Below are 25,036 nucleotides of genomic sequence, written 5' to 3'. Positions count from 1 at the left end.
AAAATTTTTAAAAAAAAAGGGCAGAATATGCGAGCTCTGGTGGCCTAGAGGCAAGAAGCTGCACTGCAATCCCAGAGGTGAGCAGTTCAAATCCACCAGATGCTCTGCTGGTGAAGGAGGGATAATCTCCTCCTGTACCAGGCAGATCAGATTTGATGGTACATGCAAAATAATAAAAATTTTTAAAAATAATAATAAAAGGGCAGAATGTTCAGATAGACTGTGTTCTGGTTTCCAGGAAATATGATGACATCAAGAGGCTACTGGCATCAAAGAAACTGTTGTCATTACATGCCTTTGAGTCAGAACTGACTTGTTGCTAACCCTCCAGTGTATTTTCAGAGGCTATAAATTTTACAGGAGAAGATTGTCCATCTTTCTTCCGAGATAGTTCTCCCAAGATAATTTATTAAGAATAAATTACCTAGGATTCAAAAATTTCACCTGCTCTTACTGGATTTTATGAACCTCAGAAATAAGATATGTAGAATGATTCTTTATTAGTCACAGTTTTTAAGAACAATCCTCTTGCAAATGCGGTCTTATCTCAACCAAGAGAAAGAACCATAAATCTACTTAGAACTGGAAAGAGGCGCTCATGCCCTTGGCGCCCACAGCAGATCTAGAGATGAGGAGGGGCTTGGAGGCTTTGTGACTGCTGCGCCCTTTCCAGACCTCTGCTTGCCCTCACCTCCAGAAAAACCTCCTGCTCTGTCCAAGGACAGACAGCGCCCTGCCAGCACAGCTTGGGTGTCCAAGAGGAATGTGCAGTGGTCACTGAGCGTGTCTTGCAGTTGCCGTCACAAGCCAGGTCACATGTAACTGCACTTCTCAGTCGAAACTTCGGCTTCTAGGTTATGTGTTTTTTAAAAGGAGGCCAGCCTTACTAGATAATTCTGTGTCTTTGTTCTTCTCCAGCACGCGATGAACGTGATTGGGATATTCGCGGAGGAGCAAACGCTGGTGCTGCAGATAGTGGCGGGCGTGCTGCATCTGGGAAACATCAGCTTCAAGGAAGTTGGCAATTACGCTGCGGTGGAGAGTGAAGAGTGTGCGTAACTTGGGCACGTGGTTGTGGAATGAAGGGAGATGGTTGGCTCTGGCTAGAAATACCCTTGCGTAGATATCAACCAGGATACTGTGGAAGAGATTAAAAGTTGTATGTGCCTTGGAGCAAATGGCCCTTTCCTATCTGCAGGCTTTCTACATCTCTCATAATAGATGACTAATAAAATAATTTCAATTTACCATTAACCTGAGGGATATCTTGGAAAATTTCACCTATAGGTTGAAAGACAAAGTGGTATCTTTAATGAACATTGGAGTACTAGCTTAATAATTCAAAAGATTAATCTTCTAATGAAATCCTTTCTAATGACTGGTCTTTAAGGAGCCTTGCTGATATAGCACATAAAAAGCAGGGAGGCCAATCACCAGGGGTTCTGTGGGAGAAAGATGGGCTATCTCCTAAAAAAGTACCTTAGAAACCTGATGGAGAGTTGCTGAGTCTGAATTGTCTCAATAACAGTGGACTTAAGAACTGAGCTTTATAATCTGAACAAAACCTGAATCTGTTGTGATAAAGCTGATTCCAACTCATGTGTCACAGAGACTGCCCACTGTAGGTTTTTCTTGACTGTAACCTTTTATGGAAGCAGATCACCAGACCTTTCTTCCATGTGCTCCTGGAGAAGTTCCTAAAGTCAAACTTGGTTAACAGCCAAGAGCAACCAGTAATCTATCAAGCAAGATATATTTTCTGTGTAAATCTGGAATGCCCACACGTTCACAAGTGTGCTCTGTATCTTGGATTAGATTCTGGTTTAGAAAACAGAAAAAAAAAGTGCTGATCACCCTGAATGAGGAATGTCAGGGACTCATCTATAGTCAGGACCTCAAGACCTCATTTTAGAAATCTGGGTCCCAAAGGGATATGTTTCTGGCGTGTCTGCAACAGTCTGTCTACCACAACACTGTGTCAGCCTCTCTGGCACAGAGTACTTTACACGCTGCCCCCCTGAGCTCACAAAACCTTTCAGCACCCAAGAAAGCCATTCTTCCTTTCTCAGCAGTCTTAAGGATGATAAATTTAGATGTTTAGCAATAAATAGTATCCCACGCACTGCTGACAATGCAGTGGGAATATTTCCATTCCAAATAAGGCTTTTTTATGGTTTTGTTTTCTTTTCTGATAAAAGAGGGAAGTTCTGCTAACTTCTGATGTATGTCTGATAAAGAGAAAAATGGATTATGTTTAACAGAGAAGGGGTGGTGTGGAAAGCAGTAAATACACGAGCTGTACATAAAGTGTAGAAACAGAACTAAGTGATAAATGTTTCTAGACCTTTATGCACATCATCTTTTATATGTAAATAAATGTACAGGTGTGTCCAGTAGGTCATTAGCACTTGACCTTTTAACACTGATGGGTTGGGTTGGGTGATGATTTCTTTACTAGATGAATGTCTCTTGCCTTCTTGGATACTCATATTCTTAAGAAGAAAGTCATAACATGGAATGCACAAGCATGGTCCTTTAAGTCTGAGCCAAGAAGGGTTCATTTGACAGTGATGCGTGGAGGAAGCAGCCTCCTCAGCCAGCTGGGTCTTCCCCAGCTGATCAGGGTGGAAGGACGGAAATCACAATGCCTATACAAAGTCTAATGAAGAAATGAGTTCTTCCTCCAATGCGTTCCTTCTATTGATTTCAGGGTTTGTTCATAGAGTAATATGTTACTTAACACAGTTGAATATAGGTATGTAGTCAAACCTTTCCTTCTGCTCTTTTGTCAATCAGTTTGTTTCTTCCTGGAGACAACCCCTGTCCCCACTCACTTGTATGTCCTTTTATGGGCACATGGTTTCCCCCCTACATTTGTGCACTGGTGGTGTTATTAGCTAACATTGAGTCAGCAATGACTCATAGAAACAGTATGAGTAACAGAGCTGATCTTTGCCCTATCCTGTGCCCTCCTCCCAGTCTCTGATATCCTTGAGCTTGTTGTTACAGTCACTGTGCCAATTGATCTTCTGCAATAGTAGGAGCATATTAACCACTGCTTGCTTTTTCATTGAACAGTATATCTTGAAGATTATTCTATAGCCATTCATAAGGAGCTTCATTTTTTTTAAAGCTGCGTAGTATTTCATTTCTTGGCTATACTCTTTTTCTGTACCGGTCATCTGTTGATGGCCATTAAGATTCTTCCCAATCTTTACTCTTAAAAATAGTTGGTGGTTGTTGTTGTTGTTGTTGTTATGTGCCTTCAAGTCACCTGCAACTTATATGACCCTATGTACAACAGCCTTAAACCTTGCCCTATCCTGTACCAATCTCACTGTCTCCAACATACCTACCCACCCCCCCATTACCTCAATCACTGAATCAATCCCTCTCATCGAGACTCCTCCTTTCCTACACAGGCCCTCCACCATCCCAAGCATGGCATCCCTCTCCAAGGACTGATCCCTCCTTGCACCATGTCCAAACCCAAAGTACATCAGACGAAGCTTCAGAATCCTTGCCTCTAAGGAGCAGCCTGGCTTCACCCTCTCCAGGACAAACCTGTTTGTTTTCTTAGCAGTCTATTGTATATTCAATACTCTTATCCAACACCACAGCTCAAAAGCAGCAATAGTACTACTATCATCCCTAGTCATTGTCCAGCTTTCTGATGCATAGCAAGTGATTGCAAAGACCATGGCATGTATCAGGCGCACCTTAGTCTCTATACTGACATCTTTGCACTTCAGTATGTTAGAGAGGTCTCTAACTGCAGACTTTCCCATTACAATATGTCTTCATTTCCTGGCTGCTGGTGCCAAGAGTATTGACTGTGGAGCCAAGCAAACTAAAACTTGAACAATCTCAATCTCTTCATCATCCACCATGAATAGTAGTGGAAGCTGATCTATGTCATATTTCTCATATGTGAGTTTATATCTTGAATGAATTTCTAGAAAGAATTGCTAGCTATGTGCGTTTATGATAGCAATCACCAGACATTTTTCTACCATTGTTAGGGGAAAAGGGAAGATGCTAACATTCCCATCACAACGGGCCTACTAAAGCAAGAAATTATTAGTAACAGCAAATGTTGTTTCTGATTCTGATCTTAGACTAATGGAACTGTAGAATTTCTTTATTCAAATACATATATGTGTGTTTGTGAGTCTTAAAACTTCACGTTTTTAAAAATAACAGAACATTTGACAATTTCTACATTATTAAAATTTAGCTGGTATAGTTCAATGACATTGTGTTCACCCTGCTGTTAAACCATAACCATTATCTGTCTCTCTACATTGCTATCACCCTCAACAGAATCTCAGTCTCCCCTAAAGTTTCTTTTCAGATCTTTCTGGTTTTGAGAAGCTAAAAAACCCTCAGTTTAGGCACCTGTGTGCCTTTACAATGTATATAATACAGTGATGTAGCTTTGGGAACAAGTGTTCCTACAAAGAAATGAAATAAAATTGTTGTTATTCATGGCTTTTGAGTCGGAGTGGACGCCTAGCTGATGCTAAAATGGATTTTCAGAGATTATAAGTCACTCTGGAGGAGAACGTACGCCTTTCTCCCATTGAGCAGCTGGTTGATTTGAACCACCTGCGTTTAAGTTGGCAGTTTAACTCCTTACCACCAAGCCACCAGAGTTCCCTAAATAACAATGAGTTGTAGAATTAATAACACCCCTTCCTTCCCTTGTTGTTGATGGCATTGAAAGCACAGAACTTCAGTGTAAAAGACAGATAAACCACAGTAACTTTTTAAAATTTCTTTTCAATTTAGAAAAGTAGAATTGTGTTTCACTTTCATACTTTGGATTTAATGGAAACAGCTTAAGCCAGCTTCGCTCTATACTTTAAAGTAATAATAGAAATTGGACTTTATTATTAAAATGGGCTGAAACATTACTATCTAGAAAGTTCTATATTTTATATAACCCTAATTAACCCTCCCAGAGTACATCAACATTTTAAATTACTCATTCCTTCCTCCCTTTTCTACCTCCCCACAGCCTCTAAGCTTTTGCCCTGACACTCTTAACCCTGTGCCCTCATGGAAATTCACAGCCTACAGGAATTCAATAGGAGCAGGCTTGCTATTTCAGTACGGGAAGCCACGAAAGAAAATATGAGGCTATAAAACCTTGTACTTGGAAAAACATGGCGTGGAATTTTTTTTCAAGACCATATAGACATACTTCATTTTAGTGGACTTCACTCTGTTACGCTTTGCCAGTATTTTTGTCTTTTACAAATTGAGGGGTTTGGGCAACTTTGCATCAAGGGAAGTCTTCTGGTGTCATTTTTTTTCCCCAAGAGCAATGCATTTCATTTCTCATCACGTTTTGGTAATTCTTAAAATACTACTAATTTTTTAAAATGCTTTTGCTCACTTAATTTATTACAGTATAATGTAACTATCAGGGAACTCAAATGGTCTAGCAGATAAAGAGAGTTGTGCTGCTAACGTAAAGGCAGATGGTTCAGATCCACCAGTTGCTCCACTGAAGAGAAAGAAGGGCCATCTCCTTCTGTGTGATTTACAGCCTCTGAAAACTCTCAAAAGATTACTAACTTTTCATAATGCCATTTTCCATTTAATAGATTACAGTATAATTTAACTCTTAACTTTTATGTGCCCTGGAAAACACAAAAATTTTAGTTAGGACTCTCTTTATTGTAATATTTGCTTCATGGTGGTGAGGTGGATCAAAGGTGCAGTTACCTCCAAGTCATGCCTCTACTGGATTTGTTCTTTGTCTTGTTTTTAAAATGTTGTCACCCTCCAGTTATGTTCTGCTCTACCTGAGAGGTACATGAGTTGGAAATACAGCTGGTATCTTTCTCACTTCTGTCTGTCTAGATGTCTCCTCAAAGGCTGTCATTAGCATTAGCTAATTGTTTCGTTCTTGAGCTCTGATCACAAAGACAGTTTTTCTCACCATACCTCTATCTTAACATGAGTAAAGGTTTGTGTGCTGAAAATGAGGAGGACCTGAAACGCTTGCTATAGAAGATCAAAAATGTCAGCCTTTAGTGAGCTCTGGTGGCCTAGTGGCAAGAAGTTGCACTGCAGTCCCAGAGCCGTGTGGTTCGAATCTACCCGAAGCTCTGCTAGAGAAGAAGGGACAATCTCCTCTTGTACCAGTCAGATCCAATTTGATGGTACACACACACGCAAAATAATAAAATAGACATTAAAAAAAAAAAAACACCAAACTTCAGCTTTCAATATGTATTACATCTCAACATCAAGAAAACAAAGGCCCTTACCTTTGGGCCAATAGGCAACATCATGTTAGAGGGAAGAAGGGTTGAAGCTGTCAATTATTTCATCCTCCTTGAATCCACAATCAATATCCTTGGTATCAGCAGTCAGGAGTTAAGGAGATGGATTGCTTTGGGTAAGACCTCTGGCAGGGACCTCACCAAAATACTGAAAAATAGTGGTGCCAGTCTGAAGACTCAGGTACACCTGATTCAGGCCATGGTCTCTTCAATTACTTGTTATGTTTCTGAAAGTCAGACAATTGTCTATGACAGAAGACTTGATGCTGGAGAAGAGTACGGAATATCCCATGGACTGTCCACAGAGCAAACAGCTATGTCTTAGAAAAGGTGCAAGCAGAGTGCTTCTTGGAAGCAAGGATGGTAAAGCTTTGTCTCACATACTTTGGGCATGTTACTGGGAGAGTCTATTCCTTGAGAAGGGATATCGTGCTTGGAAAGGTGGAGGGTTGGTGAAAGAGAAGAAGACCCCCAACGACGTGGACCGACACAGTAACTGCAGCAGAGGTCTCAAATATATCAGAGATGATGAGGATAGCACGGGATAGGACAAAATTCAGGTCTATTGTTCATAAGGTCACTATGAGTTGTACTTGATCAATGACACCTAACAATGACAAGGGCTTAGAAGAACCCTGCATCTACAAAACAGACAGTCTGGGAAGAATTATCCACTGTGTCAGATGAGATTTGCTTGTATTTGGTTATCTACCTGGTGATGAGGTAATAACAAAAATATAACATCCCCATAGAGAAAGCCTCTGCTTTTTCAGACATCTGATAAATGCTTTATGTACTCTTTTCTTTTATTAATTTTTACAGCAATCCTGCTTGAGTCATCAGGTTTATCCACATCTTATATCTTTGTCCTGTGAAACGCTGTGTTCAGAGAGGAAGACACAGCCAAATTCCTAACATATACACATAACATTAAAATTAGACTGAAGGAAACTGCCATTGACAAATATAGTGAGCTTGATTTTGTCCACATTGTCTCTTGTGAAGGGAAGCCTCATCACTGATGAGGCAACGTGGGGAATATTCGTATTGATACTAAATATCCTGTCCTGGCATTATAATTTTTCAGTCTGTATTTACTAACTTAAGCTCATTGGACAGTAAATACTGAGTAGTGTCAGCCCGTTACATTCCAATATCATCTGTGAAATGTAAACAGATTATCCTTTATTGGGAGAATACCAGCATTTTTTACATTATCATAAAGTCTTTAACAAAATTATTGTATCAGAATTTTGGTACAGCTGTACACCTTAGAATATTTGTCCAAGTCCAGAAGTTTCATTTGAATCCATAAATACCTTTCATTCTTATTGGGAAATTCTGAACACTTTTTTCAATGCGCAAGAATTAAATACCACATTAATTTGCTCAGAAATCCAGGAAACTCCATGTATGTCACTAGGCCTCCTTTTAACAACTTTCTTTACACTAAAACAAGTGGCTGAGCCACGAGAACCCCAGTTTTTCTGTTTGAAGATCATAAACTGCCCTAGTGCATTCCCTGGAAATGGAATGTGTGTGCCATGATGTGAATGATTTATCAGAACTCCCCTTAGTTTCACTCCATATACCACCTCCATAGGAACCTTCCTGTAATACCTCGCCACAAACTTACCTATATCCTATTTAAACTCCAAAGTAACATATTATTCAAGGATCCCGATTGGACTCCATACTATCTTTATTCATCTACAGATTTTCAGCTGTGGTCAAAAAGGTACTTGATGTACCCTAATCACATCTCCTACTTTGCTTTTTCCTCACCCTTCTGCAGTTCAGTCTCAACCCCTTACCTCTTCTTTTTTCCTCTGCATCTGTACAGATTCTATTTATCTTTCTAAGCCCTGCCCAAATCCCACTTCTTCCTAATCTACCCCAGAAGTTAGTATCTCTTCTTCCCTTTTTCATTTACTTCAGGACTTTATTTTCTCTCCCATGTCACATACTCAGTTTCAGTTGCTAAACTATCTTTGCCTCATTGGGACTATCTTCAATACATGTCTTAAATATTTTGTGCCTAATTCTTTCTCTTTAGTAACCTTGCACTTGGTAAAGACTCAATTAATGTGTAACTGGTTATAATTATAAGCTCAGTGATACCAGGTGTTTGAAGCTCTTTGACAACAGATGCTATGAAAACACTGTATCAAAGGGGGAGGAAAACAATATTTGAAGCCAAAGAAGTATTTCTTGAGTAAGTTCCTTCCTGCTTCCTGCCATCTTGCCTCAAGCTCGAAGATGTCCATTTTAGGCATGTAACTGTGATCTCAGCAGGGGGTATCGCTGCCTCTCCTTCTTAGGTCACTGGTTTGTATTATTGGAAGTCTCACTTATTATAGGATTGACTCATGTAATAAAACAATTGGAACAAAGTGGATGATTGTTTGTGGGAGTGCTGATAAGCAATGGTCACTAGATGGTTAATGGCTTGGCTATTAGTAAGTGTTCCTTGCATTTGCCACAGCAGTCTTGGTGGTGTCAGAGTTAAAGTGCTGAAAGTACTTTAAGGCAGTTTACAGGTAGTTGGAACCAGTGAGCTGCTCTGCAGGAGAAAGATATGGCAGTCTGCTTCCATAACGATTATTGTGTTCTGTCAGTCAAAACCAACCCATCGCTGACCCTCCAGTAGTTTTTCAAAGACAGTTAATTGCATGCAAGGAGATTACCTATAATTCTCCCATGAAGCAGCTGGTGGATTAGAACCACATCCCTTCATGATTGTAGTGCAGCTTCCTACCACTAGGCCACCAAAAGCTTCCTGTGTAAATACTAGTACTAATAAAATCAAAACATGGTATTGTAATCCATGATGGTTACAGCCTTGAAAACTCTGTGGGGAACTTTTTCTCTGTCTTGTAGGGAGGGTCACTATGACTTAGAATCGACTCGATGGCAGTAGTTTGGAGTTGGATATGCATTGATACACACTTTCGCAAGTTTGTGAAATGGATAACTAAAGTTCTGAAAGATAATTGTACTTTATTTTTTATAGTTTTGGCTTTTCCTGCTTATCTCTTGGGGATAAACCAGGATCGGTTGAAAGAAAAGCTCACAAGCCGACAGATGGACAGTAAATGGGGAGGCAAGTCGGAGTCCATTCATGTGACCCTCAATGTGGAGCAGGCCTGTTACACCAGGGATGCACTTGCCAAGGCCCTGCATGCCCGGGTCTTCGATTTCTTGGTAGATGTAAGTAAACACAAGTTGCCTTTGGTGGTGCTTCGCATTTTAGCTACAAAAATTAAAAGCTTCGTGTTCTGGCTCATTCTATTTAAATAATTGCTTTACTTATCCACATTCTGTGCTCTCCCTTTGCTATTGTTACATGCCATCAAGTCAGAACTGACTCAGAGTTGACCCTCCAGTCGGTTTTCAGAGCCATTATATGGGAGGAAACTGACCATCTTCTCCTCTAGAGCAGCTGGTGGATTTGAACCACCTCCCTTTGGGTTCACAGGATAATACTTTACCACTAGGCTACCAGAGCTCCCAAGGATCACCAAATCCTCTCTTAGTTTTCAAATTGCTATCTGTAAAATCAATATCATTGATTTCACATGCAAGCAAGATTCTACTGAAGATTATCCAAAAACGACTGGAACAGCACATCAACAGAGAACTGCCAGAAGTCCAGGCTGGGTTTAGAAGGGGTCGTGGTACTAGGGATATTGTAGCTGATGTTAGATGGATCTTAGCTGAAAGCAGAGAATACCAGAAGAATGTCCATCTGTGTTTCATTGATTATGCAAAGGCATTTGACTGCGTGGATCATAACAAACTGTGGCTGACTCTGAGAAGAATGGGAATCCCAGAACATTTAATTGTGCTAATGCGAAACCTATACTTGGACCAAGAGGCAGTCGTCAGAACAGAGCAGGGCAACACTGCATGGTTCAAAATTGGGAAGGGTGTACATCAGGGATGTGGCCCGTCTCCATACCTTTTCAACCTGTATGCAGAGCAGATTATCTGAGAGGCGGGGCTCTATGAGGAGAGGCGTGGCGTTAGGATTGGTGGAGGATCTATCAACAATCTGCGTTATGCGGATGACACAACCTTGCTCGCTGAAACTGAGGAGGACCTCATGCACTTACTGCAGAGAATCAAGGACTGCAGCCTTCAATATGGACTGAGACTCAATGTCAAGAAGACAAAAATTCTCACCACTGGACCAATTGGTAGCATCAGGATGGATGGCGAAGAGATTGAGATTGTTCACAGCTTCAGTTTGCTCGGCTCCATGGTCAACACTCTTGGCACCATAGCCAGGAAATCAAAAAACGTGTTGCGATGAGAAAGTCTGTGGTTACGGACTTCTCCAAAATACTCAAGAGCAACAGTGTCTCTCTGGAGACTAAGGTCCGCCTGATACAGGCCATGGTTTTTGCAATCACTTGTTATGCATCAGAGAGTTGGACAATGACTAGGGAGGATAGAAGGAGAATTGATGCCTTTGAGCTGTGGTGCTGGAGAAGAGTATTGAATGTACCGTGGACTGCCAAGAAAACAAACAGATTCATCCTTGAGAGGGTTAAACCAGGCTGCTCCTTGGAGGCAAGGATTCTGGGGCTTCGTCTGACATACTTTGGACATGTTGTAAGGAGAGACAGGTCTTAAGAGAGGGACATCATGCTGGGTAGAGTTGAGGGACAGCGCAGGAGGGGAAGACCCTCTATGAGGTGGATTGATTCAGTGACTGGGGTAATCGGGATGGGTGTGTCAGAGGCAATGAGATTGGCACAGGATAGAGCACGGTTTAGGGCTGTTGTACATAGGGTCCCTATGAGTCGCAAACGACTCGACGGCACATAACAACAACAACAACAATCTGTAAAATGAGCATGGGCAATGTGGAGACAGCCATACCTCATCTCTTCTAACTCCACAAAGGGAAACTGTTCCCATCAACAGCATCCACAACACAAAACCAATTCCTATGAGGTCATATATGCCCTCCTCATGCTCCTACACCTCTTTCTATTAATTCTATTTCAGTCCTACAGCTCTACTGGGTCTGAAAGCCATTGTAATAGCTACACAGACCTCACAAATATATTCACAATTACAGGGTTTATTAGGAAGTTAACAGGTTACAACTCAAGTTGACAACAGGATACAATTTCTGCACAGGACAGCTTGTAAAGTGTGCTGCAACACCCTTCAGTCTTCATCCTTGCATGTTTAGGCCAGTATTATAAAGCTCTCTTAATCCTGCCCATTATGGTATTTCACACAAACCCTAATCCTCCAGCCAGCGTGGGTGAAGGCCCCTGGCTCTCACTTCGGCTCCATGGAGCAGGAGTCCCAGATCAGCTCTCTCATTCTCCACTGCTGCTGATGCTGCTTTCCTGTAGGCTTTGGGCTGAGTGGCACATGAATCTCTGGCCCCAAAGGATGCATGCTGCATACTCTGTTTCTTCTTTCTTATTGGTAAGGAGATTCCCAAATTTCTGCTATTGAACCTGGTCCATTTAAACCTCATGGAATGGTGAAACTAGCCAGTCTCCTGCTAGATAGAGTAACATATTCTATCTGCAAGTTTCCAGCTGTGTGGCAAAGTCAAGAGCAATGGCCTGGAAAGCCTTTTTCAGTAATAAACCTATTATAATGCATGGGTCAAGATATGTTACCTGAACAAAGGTGATGATAACTTCTGGCAGACAAAATAATAAAGTCAGAACTACAGACATTACAAAGTTGAGAACTCCCGAGCATTATTTCTAAGATACTGGGTATATTATGTTTATTACCTGCTATTATGAATTGTAGCTGATGTGAGAGGACATGACAACAAAAACAAGCTATATTATAAATTACCCGAAAACTTAGTGAGTTAATACAAAACAATTTCTTCTCTGCAGTTTATGTCACTCAGATATTTGGAAGTGGCTCAGCTGGGTAGTTCTGGCTCACAGTCTCTCAAAAGGTTATTGTCAAGATATTGATTATAGCTACAGTTATCTCAATATTCAACTGGAATTGGAAAATCTGAGATCTGAACAGTGAATAAGGTTGACAAAAGAAGAACTGATGCCTTTGAGCTGTGGTGTTAGAGCACCGAGTAGCCCATGGAGTGTCAAAAGAATGAACAAATATACCTTGGAGAAAATGCAGCCAGAATTCTCCTTGAAGGCAAATATGACAGAGCTTTGTCTCACATACTTTGGGCATGTTGCTAGGAATAGTTGTTCTTTGGAAAATACATGTTGCTTGGAAAAGCGAAGGGTCAGCAAAAGAGAGGCATACCCTCAACAAGATGAATTTTTTCCTTTCTATGAAGATGGCACCAAAAGTGAAGAAAGGAAGCCCCTTTCCCTCCCAAAACCGAAGCCAAAGCAAAGACATTAAAGGCCAAGAAGGCAGTCCTGAAGGGCATCTACAGCCAAACAAAAAAAAAAGAAGATCCCACATCCACACGTCACCCACCTTCTGGCGTCCCAAGAAGCTGAGACTCCAAAGGCAGCCCAAATACCCCCAGAAGAGCGCCCCCAGGAGAAACAAGCTTGACCACTATGTCATCATCAAGTTTCCCCTGACCACTGAGTCAGCCATGAAGATAGAAGATAACAACACACTTGTGTTCATTGTGGATGTCAAGGCCAACAAACGCCAAATTAAACAAGCTGTAAAGAAGCTCTGTGACATTGATGTGGCTAAGGTCAACACTTTGATCAGGCCTGATGGAGAGAAGAAGGCCTATGTTTGACTTGCTCCTGACTATGATGCTTTGAATGTTGCCAACAAAATTGGGATCATCTAAATTGAGTCCAGCTGGCTAATTCTAAATACAAAATTTTCTCACAAAAACTAAACAAGATGCATTAACACAGTGGCTGCACCAATGGGCTCAAATGTGTTAGAGATGATGAGGATGATACAGGATAGGACAGGGTCCAGATCTGCTGTACGTAGCTCATTATGAGTCATAATTCAACTTGACAGCACCTAACTTTTTTTTTTACCTAACATCTTTTAAGATGGCCTACTCGTGGTTATGGGCAGCAAGCCTCAGTTCAATTGCTTTGTGCGCCTCTCCATAAAGCTGCCTGAATCTTCATAGGAACCTTGCACTTGTCTTCCCTTAGAGTGGATATTCTAGAAGCAGAAGAAAGAAGTCCCAGTGCTTTTTATATCCTAATCTTGACCTCAAAGCATTGTCGCTTCTGTCACGTAGAGGAGAGCTCTGGTGGTGTGGTCCTCAGCGAGCTGCACTACTAACCCCACAGTAGCCTCTCTCTGTCATCCACCAACAGCTCTAAAGGAGGAAGATGGGCAGTCTTCTCTCGTACAATTTACTGTCTCTGAAAACCTGTTGGCAGATTAGCTAGGAGTCAATTCCAACTCGTCGGCAGTGAGAGAGAGAGAAAGAGAGAGCCACATATTTGTTAGAAGCAAGTTACTAAGAATGGCTCACATGTAAGGAGAGAGAAGTTAGACTATTTTTTTAAAAAGGGAAGAATATCAAAGACATTTTGGGAGATATATTTTAAACTATCACAGATTATTTTAATTATGGCATAATCGTCTGCATATACATATATATGCATATATGTTCTTATGTATACATCACATTTATATCCTAAAAAAATTTTTTTTCAGCAGTATAGAGCTGCCGGTGATAGTCTATGTTAATCTTTCTAGCCTTTAAATGTTAAAATAATAATGGCAAGCACTTATATAGTACAGAGCTCAGGTAGGAAGCTGTGGTGGCTATTAATTAGAATTGACATTTACTGAGTACTGCCTTTATGCAGTCCATATTCCTCCCCCGTGCACCCTGATTCTAGCAGCTCTCATCAACTACAGCTCTCTATCTATGTTCTCATCATTAAGTCTGTGTCGTTTAATTGCAGAAATTTCTTTTTGTAGTGATAAAGAGTCATTTTAGCCTTTGTGTTACCAAAATTAAATCCCAGACCCTACCTCTGGCTATACCTGAAGAATGGGCATAGAAGTACTATGACTGTTGTTATGAGAACTATTAAGGTAATTAATTGAAAAGCGCTTAGCAAAGGTAAATGTTAAGTACAAGTAAACTGTTTTTATTGTTATCACTTTAATAATTATTGTTATCCACAGTCTGCTCAAAGCTCCCAAGAATAGGAACACTTTTTCTGACACATTGTGTTAGTGATCATTAGTTGCTGTTGAAAAGTTAGACCTGTCATATGGTTCATCATATGAAATGGGATTATACTAAAATCATCCACGATGACATGTTCTTCTAATTCTCATGACTTCCTGAGGAGAACTAAGTGCCAGCAGTGAGTGGGTTTCATCCTTCAACAAACATTTTCTTTTCCTACTGTGATTTATTTTGGATCCTTTGGTTTTCTGAAGGACTTGCCTTAGCATTGAGCTGCACATGACCGATCTTCACCGTTGTCTTTTTATAGGATATAGAAGTATTTGCTGTGGACAGTATTGCTTCTCTTTCCCTTATGCAAGCCCACATTTGTGTGTAATTTTAAAGGAGTTCATTATTATGTTGTTGATTTTTTTTCCTAGTCCATCAATAAGGCAATGGAGAAGGACCATGAAGAATATAACATTGGTGTCCTGGACATCTATGGCTTTGAGATATTCCAGGTAAGACCAGTTTGAATGTCTGGGTGTTAGAAGTTTCTGTACAATGAGTGGGGAAGAAAAAGAAAGAGGGCTCAGGTTTGCTTGTAGCGGTTCTTCATGTACTTTGCTGAATTAGTGTCTCCTAAAATATAAACTATGGTAAGAAACTACATTGTAATCCCAAAAGCACACAGTTTGAATCCATTAGCTGCTCCAAGGAAAGATGGACAGTCTCCTCCCAGGTAATTTACTGTCTTTGAAAACCAGCTGGAGGGTCAGTTATGGGTTGGTTCTGACTTAATAAAACACAACACCAGCAAATATAAACAAGGGAGCTCTGGTAGCTTAGTGGTAAGGAGTTGTGCTGCTAACTTAAAGGCATGCAGTTCAAATCTACCTGCTGCTTGGCGGGAGAAAGATGGACAGTCTCCTCTCATGTTGTTTACTGCCTCTGAAAACCCTCTGAAAGGTGAGCTATGGGTCAGTTCCGATCAATGGTACGTAATGACTACAACAATAACAAGTATAAACTATTGCTCTTTGTATGACTGCAGCCAATGTTAATTACTGTTAAGGCTCTTCTCATTGGAAGCACTTCACTGAAGCACTCAAGAAATTACTTTTTAAAAGTTTTTGTGCAAACATAACTTTTTTTCTTCTCTTTTTCCAGAAAAATGGTTTTGAACAATTTTGTATAAATTTTGTTAATGAAAAATTACAGCAGATCTTCATTGAACTGACATTAAAGGCAGAACAGGTAAAAGATCCCTGTTTTTTCAAATGCATTTGGTTTCATAAGATATAGGCTTCTCTCCTTAATAGATTTGGGTCTGGGTCTTGTATTCAAAATAGATCTAATACAGTTAAACAGAAAAACCATACATTATTATAGCATTTTAGTCTGTCAACTGTAAACTCCATCTGCTGCTTTTTCTTTCTCCTCTGAGCAAGAGATGGCAAGTCAGACACATGACTGGCTGGTTTTACTCTAGTCTGACTCATTGACCAAATGGAAACTTAGTTCCAACCCCAATTGTCTATGGGTCTATGGCATATACTGCGTTCCAAAGGATAAGTTTGGTTTTCTCAGATTCTCTCCTTTCTCAATCTTCCATAAAAATAAGAGTACTTTTAACAAAGTTGATATTCTTAATTCTACCTTGACATAACCTGTGTTACTTTTTGTTTCTTCTAAAAGTCAGGTGTAAATTCCGTCTTACCCCTGATGCCCTTTTAAAAGCCATTTTAGAGTTGTTTTAATTTGGGGACTGTTCATATCTCTGTTTAAGAAATGTTTATGTCTCATAAACCTCTTCCCTAGAATTCCAGTCCTCTACCCAAGAGTAGAGCAAAATAGCTAATGACCGAATTAGGCAACAGCTCGATCATATAGGGAATTTTGTCGATTATGGAAAAAGACTGTATCTTGTATTAACTATAATGGAAGCCTGGATTATGGATCACAGCTCAACATAAAGAGAACAGAAGCCTCAAAAGCAGCATCATGATAAAGAAAAGATTGACATTTCCAAGGATTTCTTTGAATCCACAGTCAACAGTCATGGAATCAGCCACCGGAAAAAATCAAATGGCATTGCACCAGGCACACCTGCTGCCAGGCACCTCTTTCAAGGGCTGAAAAACAAGGCTGCCGGACAAATAAGAAAAGCTGGCCTGGATGAAGTGCAGCTGGAATGCTTCTTGGAGAATGGATGATGAGGCATCACTCACATACTTTGGCCATGTTGTCAAGAGTGGCCGATATCTGGAAAAGGCTATCATGCTTATTCAAATAAAGGGTCAGCCAAAAAGAATAAAATAAAAAGGAAGACACTCGCCGAGGCGGATGGATACAGTGGCTGCTCGGTAGATGCAAGCTCAGCAGCAATTGTGAGGGGCTGCAGTATCTGGCAGTACTTCATTTTGTTACACACAGGATCGAAACACACTTGATGGCTCCTGACAACAACATGCTGGAAAACTTTGATAAATTTTAGGAAGGAAATTTATATGACCAGATTTGTTTTCCATAATTTTGCAAAGGTTATTAATTCTATTAACCCAGTAATCAGGGGAAGCATTTGAAAATCACATAGGACAGTGCAATAGAGTGGGCAGAGAGTGGTGGAGATTTGAAGAACAGTGGTAGAAGTAGAGCTGGCATTATGGTGAGAAGTCATCATTTAGAGAGTTAACCAACCGGTTCATAGCAACATTATTCCCCATCGCAAGAACATGGAACCAACCCAAATGTCCAACCACAAATGAATGGATTGAGTAATTATGATGCATCCACACAATGGAATACTACACAGCACGCAGGAGCAATTACTTTGTAAATTATTGCAATTACTTTGTAAATTATTACCTAACTTGGGAGGGACTGGAGAGCATTATGCTGAGTGAACTAATTCAGTCCCACAAGGATAAATATTGTATAAAACCATTATTGTAGAATGAATATAAGAATCCAAGAGGGGTGGGAGAGCAGGAAGCAGAGGGATGTGGAGGTGCGGGGGTGGTGGGATGGTGGTAATTAATCATCAGGCTGTACAATTTGATGTGGGGAGGTGAGGAAAATGGAAAGAATTTGTTCGAATTAGTATTTGAATTTTGTAAATAAACTAATAGGGAAAAAACAAGCTAAGAAGAAAAGAGAGGATGGGTTGATACATAGAGGTATGGCCTGAACAAAAAGACCCATTGTTGAGACCATTCATTAAAAGGTAAGATTAAGAGAAGAGTCAGCTGAGTAAGATGGGAGATGTGGAATCAAAACTATATTCTGAACATGGTTAGTGTGGCCTATCTATCACTACATCCAAGTGGAGATTCCAGTCAGGCAACAGAATATGTGAATCTGAACTCGATGGCGAGGTCTGGACAAGAAAAATTAATATACAAGAGTTGGTCTATGAGTGTTATTTCAAACCTAGAAAATGAGAAAGAAAGACGATTAGGAGACTAGCCCTGAGACTCTCCATCTTATAAAGAACTGGAATGAAGAACCAATAAGAAGATCAGCAGGCAAGGCCAGTGAGGAAGGAGGAAGACCATGTGGTCTGCTTCAGATTTAATCAGAGTGAGGGGCTTTACATTTTAAGTACCCTAGATGCTTGTCTCTATATTCATGACCTACATTAAATACTCTGCCATGTGAAATTGCCAATAACTGTCAAAAATGATTGTGGTAGCGATTTCATATTATTCAATCGAGATGCATAGTAATTACTAGGCAGTGAATTGTTCCTGTGGTAGCATGCCTTAGGAGAAAAATGATAAAATTGATGTTCCAAGTCTTTATTCAAAGATATTTGCGTTTTTGTCATGTATGGTGATTTCTGTTCTTCTGATCTCTATCTGTGTATGTCTCCAGTCTATTGAACGTGAATTCCTGCTTTCTGCCTTTCAGGAAGAATATGTTCAAGAGGGAATAAAGTGGACACCCATTGAGTACTTTAATAACAAAATTGTGTGTGACCTCATAGAGAACAAAATTGTAAGTGTTGATTGGTGGTTGTCTTTGCTCACCGGTTTACCTAAAGAGAGTTTTGTTCCCTGTCCCTGTTATTGCATACATGAAATGATAGCCCTGATTTACAGAGATTTTTAGCAGCTACATTCCCTTTGTGTACGTCAGTATGTGGGGATATAGAACAATAGGTTTTATTTTAATAATCATGAAGATATTGTTATGAATAAAATGTTACTAAATCCCATGAGAAGACATCTATCACTTATGTAGATGGTATAACCAATACTAAAACTTCTAGGACTTTAATCATAAGAAAGTCTGCCAAAGAAAATAAGCAGCAAGATAGAAACTCCATATTTTTATAAGAGCCCCAACCTGGAAACTGCAAATACTTTAAGTAATACAGTCATTGAATAGACTGTGCTGTATCAGAGTAGGTGATTATAGCTAATAAAATAAGCATAAAAATTATGTGAAAAATGAGAAGTTACTATAAAGTAGTATATTGTGATAAGGTTCAGTGCATAATATTATGTGCGCAGTATGTACATGTTTTGTAGAAATGATATCTATTCAGAGAGAGATTATGTGCATTCAGAAATGAAGGACGGCCAGAGGCTTTCCTTTTGGGTTTTTTAAGTCACCTTGATACAAATAAGAAAGAGCAGATGATAATCAATGAATCACATAGAATAAAACTGCAGGGAATTAAATAGCCTTTCCTTCATCTTTAGATCTAAGTGGCGAGTCTCTATTTGTAGCTATTAATTACCTTCTTACTCAAGGGGAGAGGTTGACTTTCAAGATAGTATCTTTAAATTTAAGGAACTATAGCATAACTTAAGAAAGGGTGGGAAATGGGGAGCTCTGGTGGCCTAGTGGCAAGGAGCTGCAACTACAATCCCAGAGGCGCACGGTTCAAATCCACCAGATGCTCTGCCGGGGAAGGAGGGGCAGTCTCCTCCTGCACCAGTCAGATCTGATTTGACGGTACATTCACACACAAAAAAAATAATAAAATTAAAAAAAAAGAAAGAAAGAAAGGGTGGGAAAAAGAAAAGACCTGCTGAGTTTTGCGTCTTTGAACCTCGGTGATGTGGAGTCTTGCTTTCTTGGTCCCCACAGAACCCTCCTGGGATCATGAGCATCCTGGATGACGTGTGTGCCACCATGCATGCGGTGGGCGAGGGCGCGGATCAGACACTGCTCCAGAAACTCCAGATGCAGATTGGGAACCATGAGCACTTCAACAGCTGGAACCAAGGCTTCATTATCCACCATTATGCTGGGAAGGTATGTCCAGAGCATAGGATTTCCAAAAGAAAAGGCAACTCTTTCCTTTTCATTATCTACCAGTGTTAAGCCTTTGAGTCTCTGTCATATTATGTAGCAAAGTACATCAATGCCTATATTGTTTAATCTCATCACTACATTTTATTCCATTAACGAATAGGACCCATGATGTATTTGGAGGGCAGGGACAGGTGAGCAAAAGATGGTGTCCACCACTGTGTATTCTCTTGTAAGCATGAATCACTCTAGAATGTAGAGTCCAAACACTCTTGTCTTTCCTACTGCTGAAATAAGAAGAAAAAAGCAACAATTAAACCAGTGCCAAGTCTTGGTCATCTCTGCATAGAGTTTGTAATAGCTAATTATTTTTTTTTAATAGCTGAATTTTGAGAAGTAGGTCATCAGGCATCTTTCTTCTGAGGTGCTTCTGGTAGGTGCAAACTGCTAACCTTTAGGTTAGTAGCTAAGCACTTGGCTGTTTGTGCCATCTGTGGAATCTATGACAATCCCAAACCTGTAACAATAAGGGCCAATTGCTCACATTTGGTGTTTGTTCTCATGAGAGAAATAAGTGTTAACTGCCTACTGGATGCCGGGCACTGCTCAGACATTAATGAAATCAAGATTAGTTGGGTTTCTCTCCTGGTCCTATAAAAATATGCTAGTCTTACCTTCACCCCAACTAGGCACTTGTTAACCAGAGTCCCTGGTTAGTGGAAGTTTATATGGATTGAGGCACCCCTTCAGCCATAACTTCTGGGAGAAAGAAAAATGCCTTAGATGACGTGGCCCATTAACTAAAATCCAGGAAAAGGCTACATTTATTCCTTAGACAATCCCAGTAGATCCATTGAAGAAGGAGTATGTGGTCTTGAGATTGGAGTCCCAGTCAAAGGTCATCTAGGCCATCAGATGCCACTCATCAGTGTGTGCAGGCCAACCCCGCCTAAGTCAGCTCACAGCTGGACTGAAACATCACCACTGTAATGTGATAATCGGTGATGAACTCTTAAATGCTGCCTCAGGAAGTAGACACAGTAGGGTGAGGGTAAGTTTGCCAACACTGGCTTTTGTTCAGTGAAAGATATAAAGAATAAAATTAGATCTCTTTCCATTTTTGTTCAGGTATCCTATGACATGGATGGCTTTTGTGAGCGGAACCGTGATGTGCTTTTTATGGATCTGATAGAGCTTATGCAGAGCAGTGAGCTGTGAGTATGTTTAGCCTCATCCGATGTGGCATGTTGGTTTCATCAAACTGGTTCTATTAAAACAAGTGTGCGGTATCTGAGTGGTCAGCATCGTGTTTATAATTGGACAGATTTTTAAAAAGAACTTTCCTTTTGTAAATCTCCATCTTTCTACTGTAGCCCTGGGATTTCTCTGCACTCAAACCCCACATGCCCTCTGTATGCTCTTGAGGGTCCTGAACTTTATTTTGACCATACTATCAGGAATAGGTGACCATCCAGAAGTTGGGTTGGGGTGACCATCTCCTATCAACTAAGAGTGGAGCATCCTGGTTGTATAACTTTGCCCTTGGGATATCACTCAAAGATTCCCTGTCATTATTCAATTTTTTTAAAAGGGGCTAACATTTTAGGGAGCTGTGGTGGCTTAATGATAAGGAATTGCACTGCCATCCAAAAGGTACATAGTTTGAACCCACCCACTGCTTCACAGGAGAAAGAATGGGTAGTCTCTTCTCATGCCATTTATTGCCTCTGAAAACCAGCTGGAGGGTCAGCTATGGATGGATTCTGACTCAATGGTACACAACAACAGCGGTTTAGGAAGACTCAAATTACCTTGACTCTTAAACTTGAGTTATTTCTCAACTTGGAAACTCACAGAGCAAAGCAGGGGTTTTCTCCAACATTCTTTTTAACTCCTGAAACCCAGCCTGAGCTATCATAGCCTTGCAAGCAGCTCAAGCTAAGCATTTTTAAGTGTTGAAACAAGAAGTTAATTTTTATGTTTTTCTGTTGTTGCTGTTCTTGTTGAGAATATACACAGTGAGTATGGTCCGGTTCAACATTTCTACATGTGAAATTCAGTGAGATTGGTCTGGCTATGAAGTTTCCCTAATCTATAACAAGCCTTCTCATTTTATAAGCCTAGCTTCTAGGGATTTCCACGTCTTTTTTATGGAGGATGTGTTCCATTTCATGGTCAGAAATTGTTATTCTTTGTTTAACTATCTTCTCTCTCCCACTGCTACACTCTTTTTCCTCATGCCATACTTCTTTCCATCTAGTTTCCTAATCATGAGATTTCAAATTTCATTTATGGACATACCTCTGAGATACTGTAGGTTTGGTTCCAGATCAGTATAGTAAAGCAAGCAATTTTATTGTTGTTGATGTTGTTTTCCAGTGCATATAAGTTTACACTGTGGTTTATTACAGAAACTGTGATGGCACTATGGTTAAGCCATGCAGCTGCTGACTAAAAGGTCAGGAGTTCCAGCCCACCAACTGCTCTCCAGGAGACAAATGAGACAGTCTGTAAAGATGACAACCTTGGAAACACTGAGACAGCTCTACGCTGTCCTACAGTGTTGCTCCAAGTTGGAAACAACTTTTTTCTTTTGATTGATTGGGTTTGATTTTTGGATAATCTACTAAGCGTGCAATAGCATTATAAAAGAGTTGTAAAAAAGAGTATTATCTAAAGGGTAACACAGAGACGTGAAGTGAGTACATGCTGTTAGAGAAATGGTGCCAGTGGACTTGCTTGATGCAGGATTGCCACAAATTTTAATTTTTTTAAAAACAACCAGACAAGCAAAAAATGTAATATGCAGAAAGTACAGTAAAGTGAGGTATGCCTATAATGCAAAATACATAAAATCTATTTGCTTTTTGCTAAAAGAGTGTGTGGTTTTCACGGCAGTCAAGTGTACACATATTTGCAGAAATGTCTTTCTTCTTTAAAATTAAAATTCCTGGGCAAGTTTGAGAGCTATTAATGTTCCCACATAAACGTCTGCCATATAGGCAGCCTATTGCTTTGTAAGCACATTTATTGAAAAAAAAATCTATATTTGTGTCTGGTCAAGTTATAAGTAGTTTTTGGGGAGAGTTCCTTGAAAGCTCAAGATGTGCTACATTTTCTTTAGGAATGAGTGGATTTGACTTCAGATCGCTAATTTACGTGGAGGTCTTTACTCAGCTGCTCACTAGGTGTTTATTAAACACCTATTGTGCTCCAGGCTGCAAACTCCTGGACTAAAAAAAAAACTAAGTCTTACTCCACCCAGCCCTTCTGGTAAGGAAGCATGTAGACAAATGGGATTTGATTAGAATGACAGATTAACATTATATAGGCAATCAAAGTACTTGGGATTTGTTATAGCACCTTTTAAAGTTACTCAAAAACAGTTCCTCTAGTCAGAACATGTTATATCTTGATTAAACGATACTTATCTGTGAAGAATATGTCAGGCTCCAAGACAGACTTACATTGGATTTTCTGTGTGGAGGTGGAGTGGTAGATGGAGTGTGCTAATGGCATCTAGTAAGTAGGAGCCTGGGTTGCTCTTCAACATACTGTAATACACAGGTTAGCCCCTCACAAGGAAGACTCCTCCAGCATGAAATATGAGTAGTGCCAGGGCTGAGAAACCTGCTCTCAGAGAAAGCAGAATCTGCACTGGCTCTGGACTGTTCATGCAGTTCCTTGATCCTCCCATCTCACTTATCAAACCAAACCCTTACTGACCTTCCTTTGTTGTGGTGTAACTTCAAAGTGGACACCTCTAGGTCTGCAAATGAGGACGTCCTAAGGGGGGAAGTGTTGACATTATTTCTTCAGTCTTCTGCTTGTATCTTGGAGTTCTTTCTTTTGTCCTCTGCTCATTTCCTGGAGTCAAGTCTTGATAGCTTGCCCTGTGAGTCAGATGGGCTTTCTGTAGCCAAAGTTATGTGCTTCTGGATGACCCTTTACTCCTTCCTCTAGGGAAGCTGGTTTCAGCCCCGAAGATACTTAGTGATTGCTAATCCATTCTCTTTCTGTTTTTCCAGACCTTTCATAAAGTCTTTATTTCCGGAAAATCTGCAAGCTGACAAGAAAGGGCGCCCAACTACTGCCGGGAGCAAAATAAAGGTTCGTCCTCTTTTGGGAAGTCTATAGATTCCTGTAAGAGCTAGCGTTTTCTAAGAGTTGGGAACTGTATCCCCAGGCCCGGATAAGGTTGAGGAGGATGTCAGGACGTGGTTAGATAGATACCAGGAGTGATATTGCTGCTTGAGGACAGTTATAGGATGCAGAGTTTGACTTGGCTGTGCCAAAATCCCAAAGGATATTAAGTGCCTTGACAGCTGAATAGTCTACAGATAATAATCAGCTACTTTCTAAGAAGAAACTGCCTTAAAATACATGTTAAACAGTCAGGGAAATTTTGTAATTTGGATGCACATTTTGAATTTTGATAATGGTTTTCTAAGCCAGGCCAGAGAACTTGACAGTTTAGAGAATTCTTTTGGGTTTTATGTAGACAATTATGTATCCCTCATCTCTGCGTGTTGCAGGCCATAACATGGCTGGGGATTCCAGAACATCTGGCCACATGGTGCTGCAAAGTCAGAGGGAGTTTATATGGATTCTCACAGTGTTTCTTGGGATTTCCCCTCACCCCCCAAGAGCAATGCACTGTGTCATCTGAGCCATTGTGGTGAAATCCACACTCCTGAATTGAAGAGTCAGTTGCAAAAATTGTCATTATGCCAGTTTTGGAAAATCAAACCTTTTAAATTTTTAAACATGCAAAAATCAAACCTGTGGTCATGGAGTCGATTCCAATTCCTAGTGACACTGGAGGGCAGGGAGGACTGCCCCAGGAGGTTTCCAAGGTGGCAGTCTTTATGGAAGCAGATTGCCACATCACAACAGCTGGTGGATTTGAACCACAGACCTTTGAGCAGTCAAGTACTTAACCACTATGCCACCAAGCCTTCTCATCAGTTAAATAGCCCCCAATTTTATATCTAAGGAGATTCCAGAGTGGCTAATAATAAAGAGCTTGGGGGTGTGTTCACCTGCTTTTAAATCCCAGCTCAGACTTGAACTAGTTGTGGGATTGCCAGCATTCGACCTAACCTCTGAGTGTCTGTTGTTTATTTGAGTAAGATGATCCTACCACCTGTGTCAAGATGATAAATAAATTTGGCAGTCTATTGAAAGCACTTAGCATCGTGCCTGAAATGTAATAAGCACAAAATGTGTGCCAGCTCCTGTACATTTATCCAGTCAGTCTCCTTTCAGTCCACCATCTTATTTGTTTCTGCCTTGTTGTTTGTGGTCGTTTGTATTTGCAGATGTGAGCCCTCTGCCTCAACTTTCTAGATCTTTATATCCAGAGTGTGCTTTTCCATCTTCACCA

General features: G+C 40.4%; 1 protein-coding gene across 1 annotated transcript in view; it reads left to right on the top strand.

The window, feature by feature from the left end:
* The window catches only part of MYO1E (myosin IE), a 171,567-nt gene that overhangs the window by 61,065 nt on the left and 85,466 nt on the right, over positions 1-25,036 (top strand). The window contains exons 9-16 of the mRNA XM_006902783.1: positions 919-1,051; positions 9,310-9,506; positions 14,826-14,906; positions 15,556-15,642; positions 18,298-18,384; positions 19,486-19,653; positions 20,779-20,864; positions 23,679-23,760. Of these exons, the coding sequence (XP_006902845.1) occupies positions 919-1,051; positions 9,310-9,506; positions 14,826-14,906; positions 15,556-15,642; positions 18,298-18,384; positions 19,486-19,653; positions 20,779-20,864; positions 23,679-23,760 (921 nt within the window). The remainder of the gene's footprint in view (positions 1-918; positions 1,052-9,309; positions 9,507-14,825; positions 14,907-15,555; positions 15,643-18,297; positions 18,385-19,485; positions 19,654-20,778; positions 20,865-23,678; positions 23,761-25,036) is intronic.

Source organism: Elephantulus edwardii, unplaced genomic scaffold (genome assembly GCF_000299155.1).
Source record: "Elephantulus edwardii isolate Elephantulus edwardi_28Jun2011 unplaced genomic scaffold, EleEdw1.0 scaffold00449, whole genome shotgun sequence".
Lineage (NCBI taxonomy): Eukaryota > Metazoa > Chordata > Mammalia > Macroscelidea > Macroscelididae > Elephantulus > Elephantulus edwardii.
This window is presented reverse-complemented; position numbering and strand designations above follow the sequence as displayed.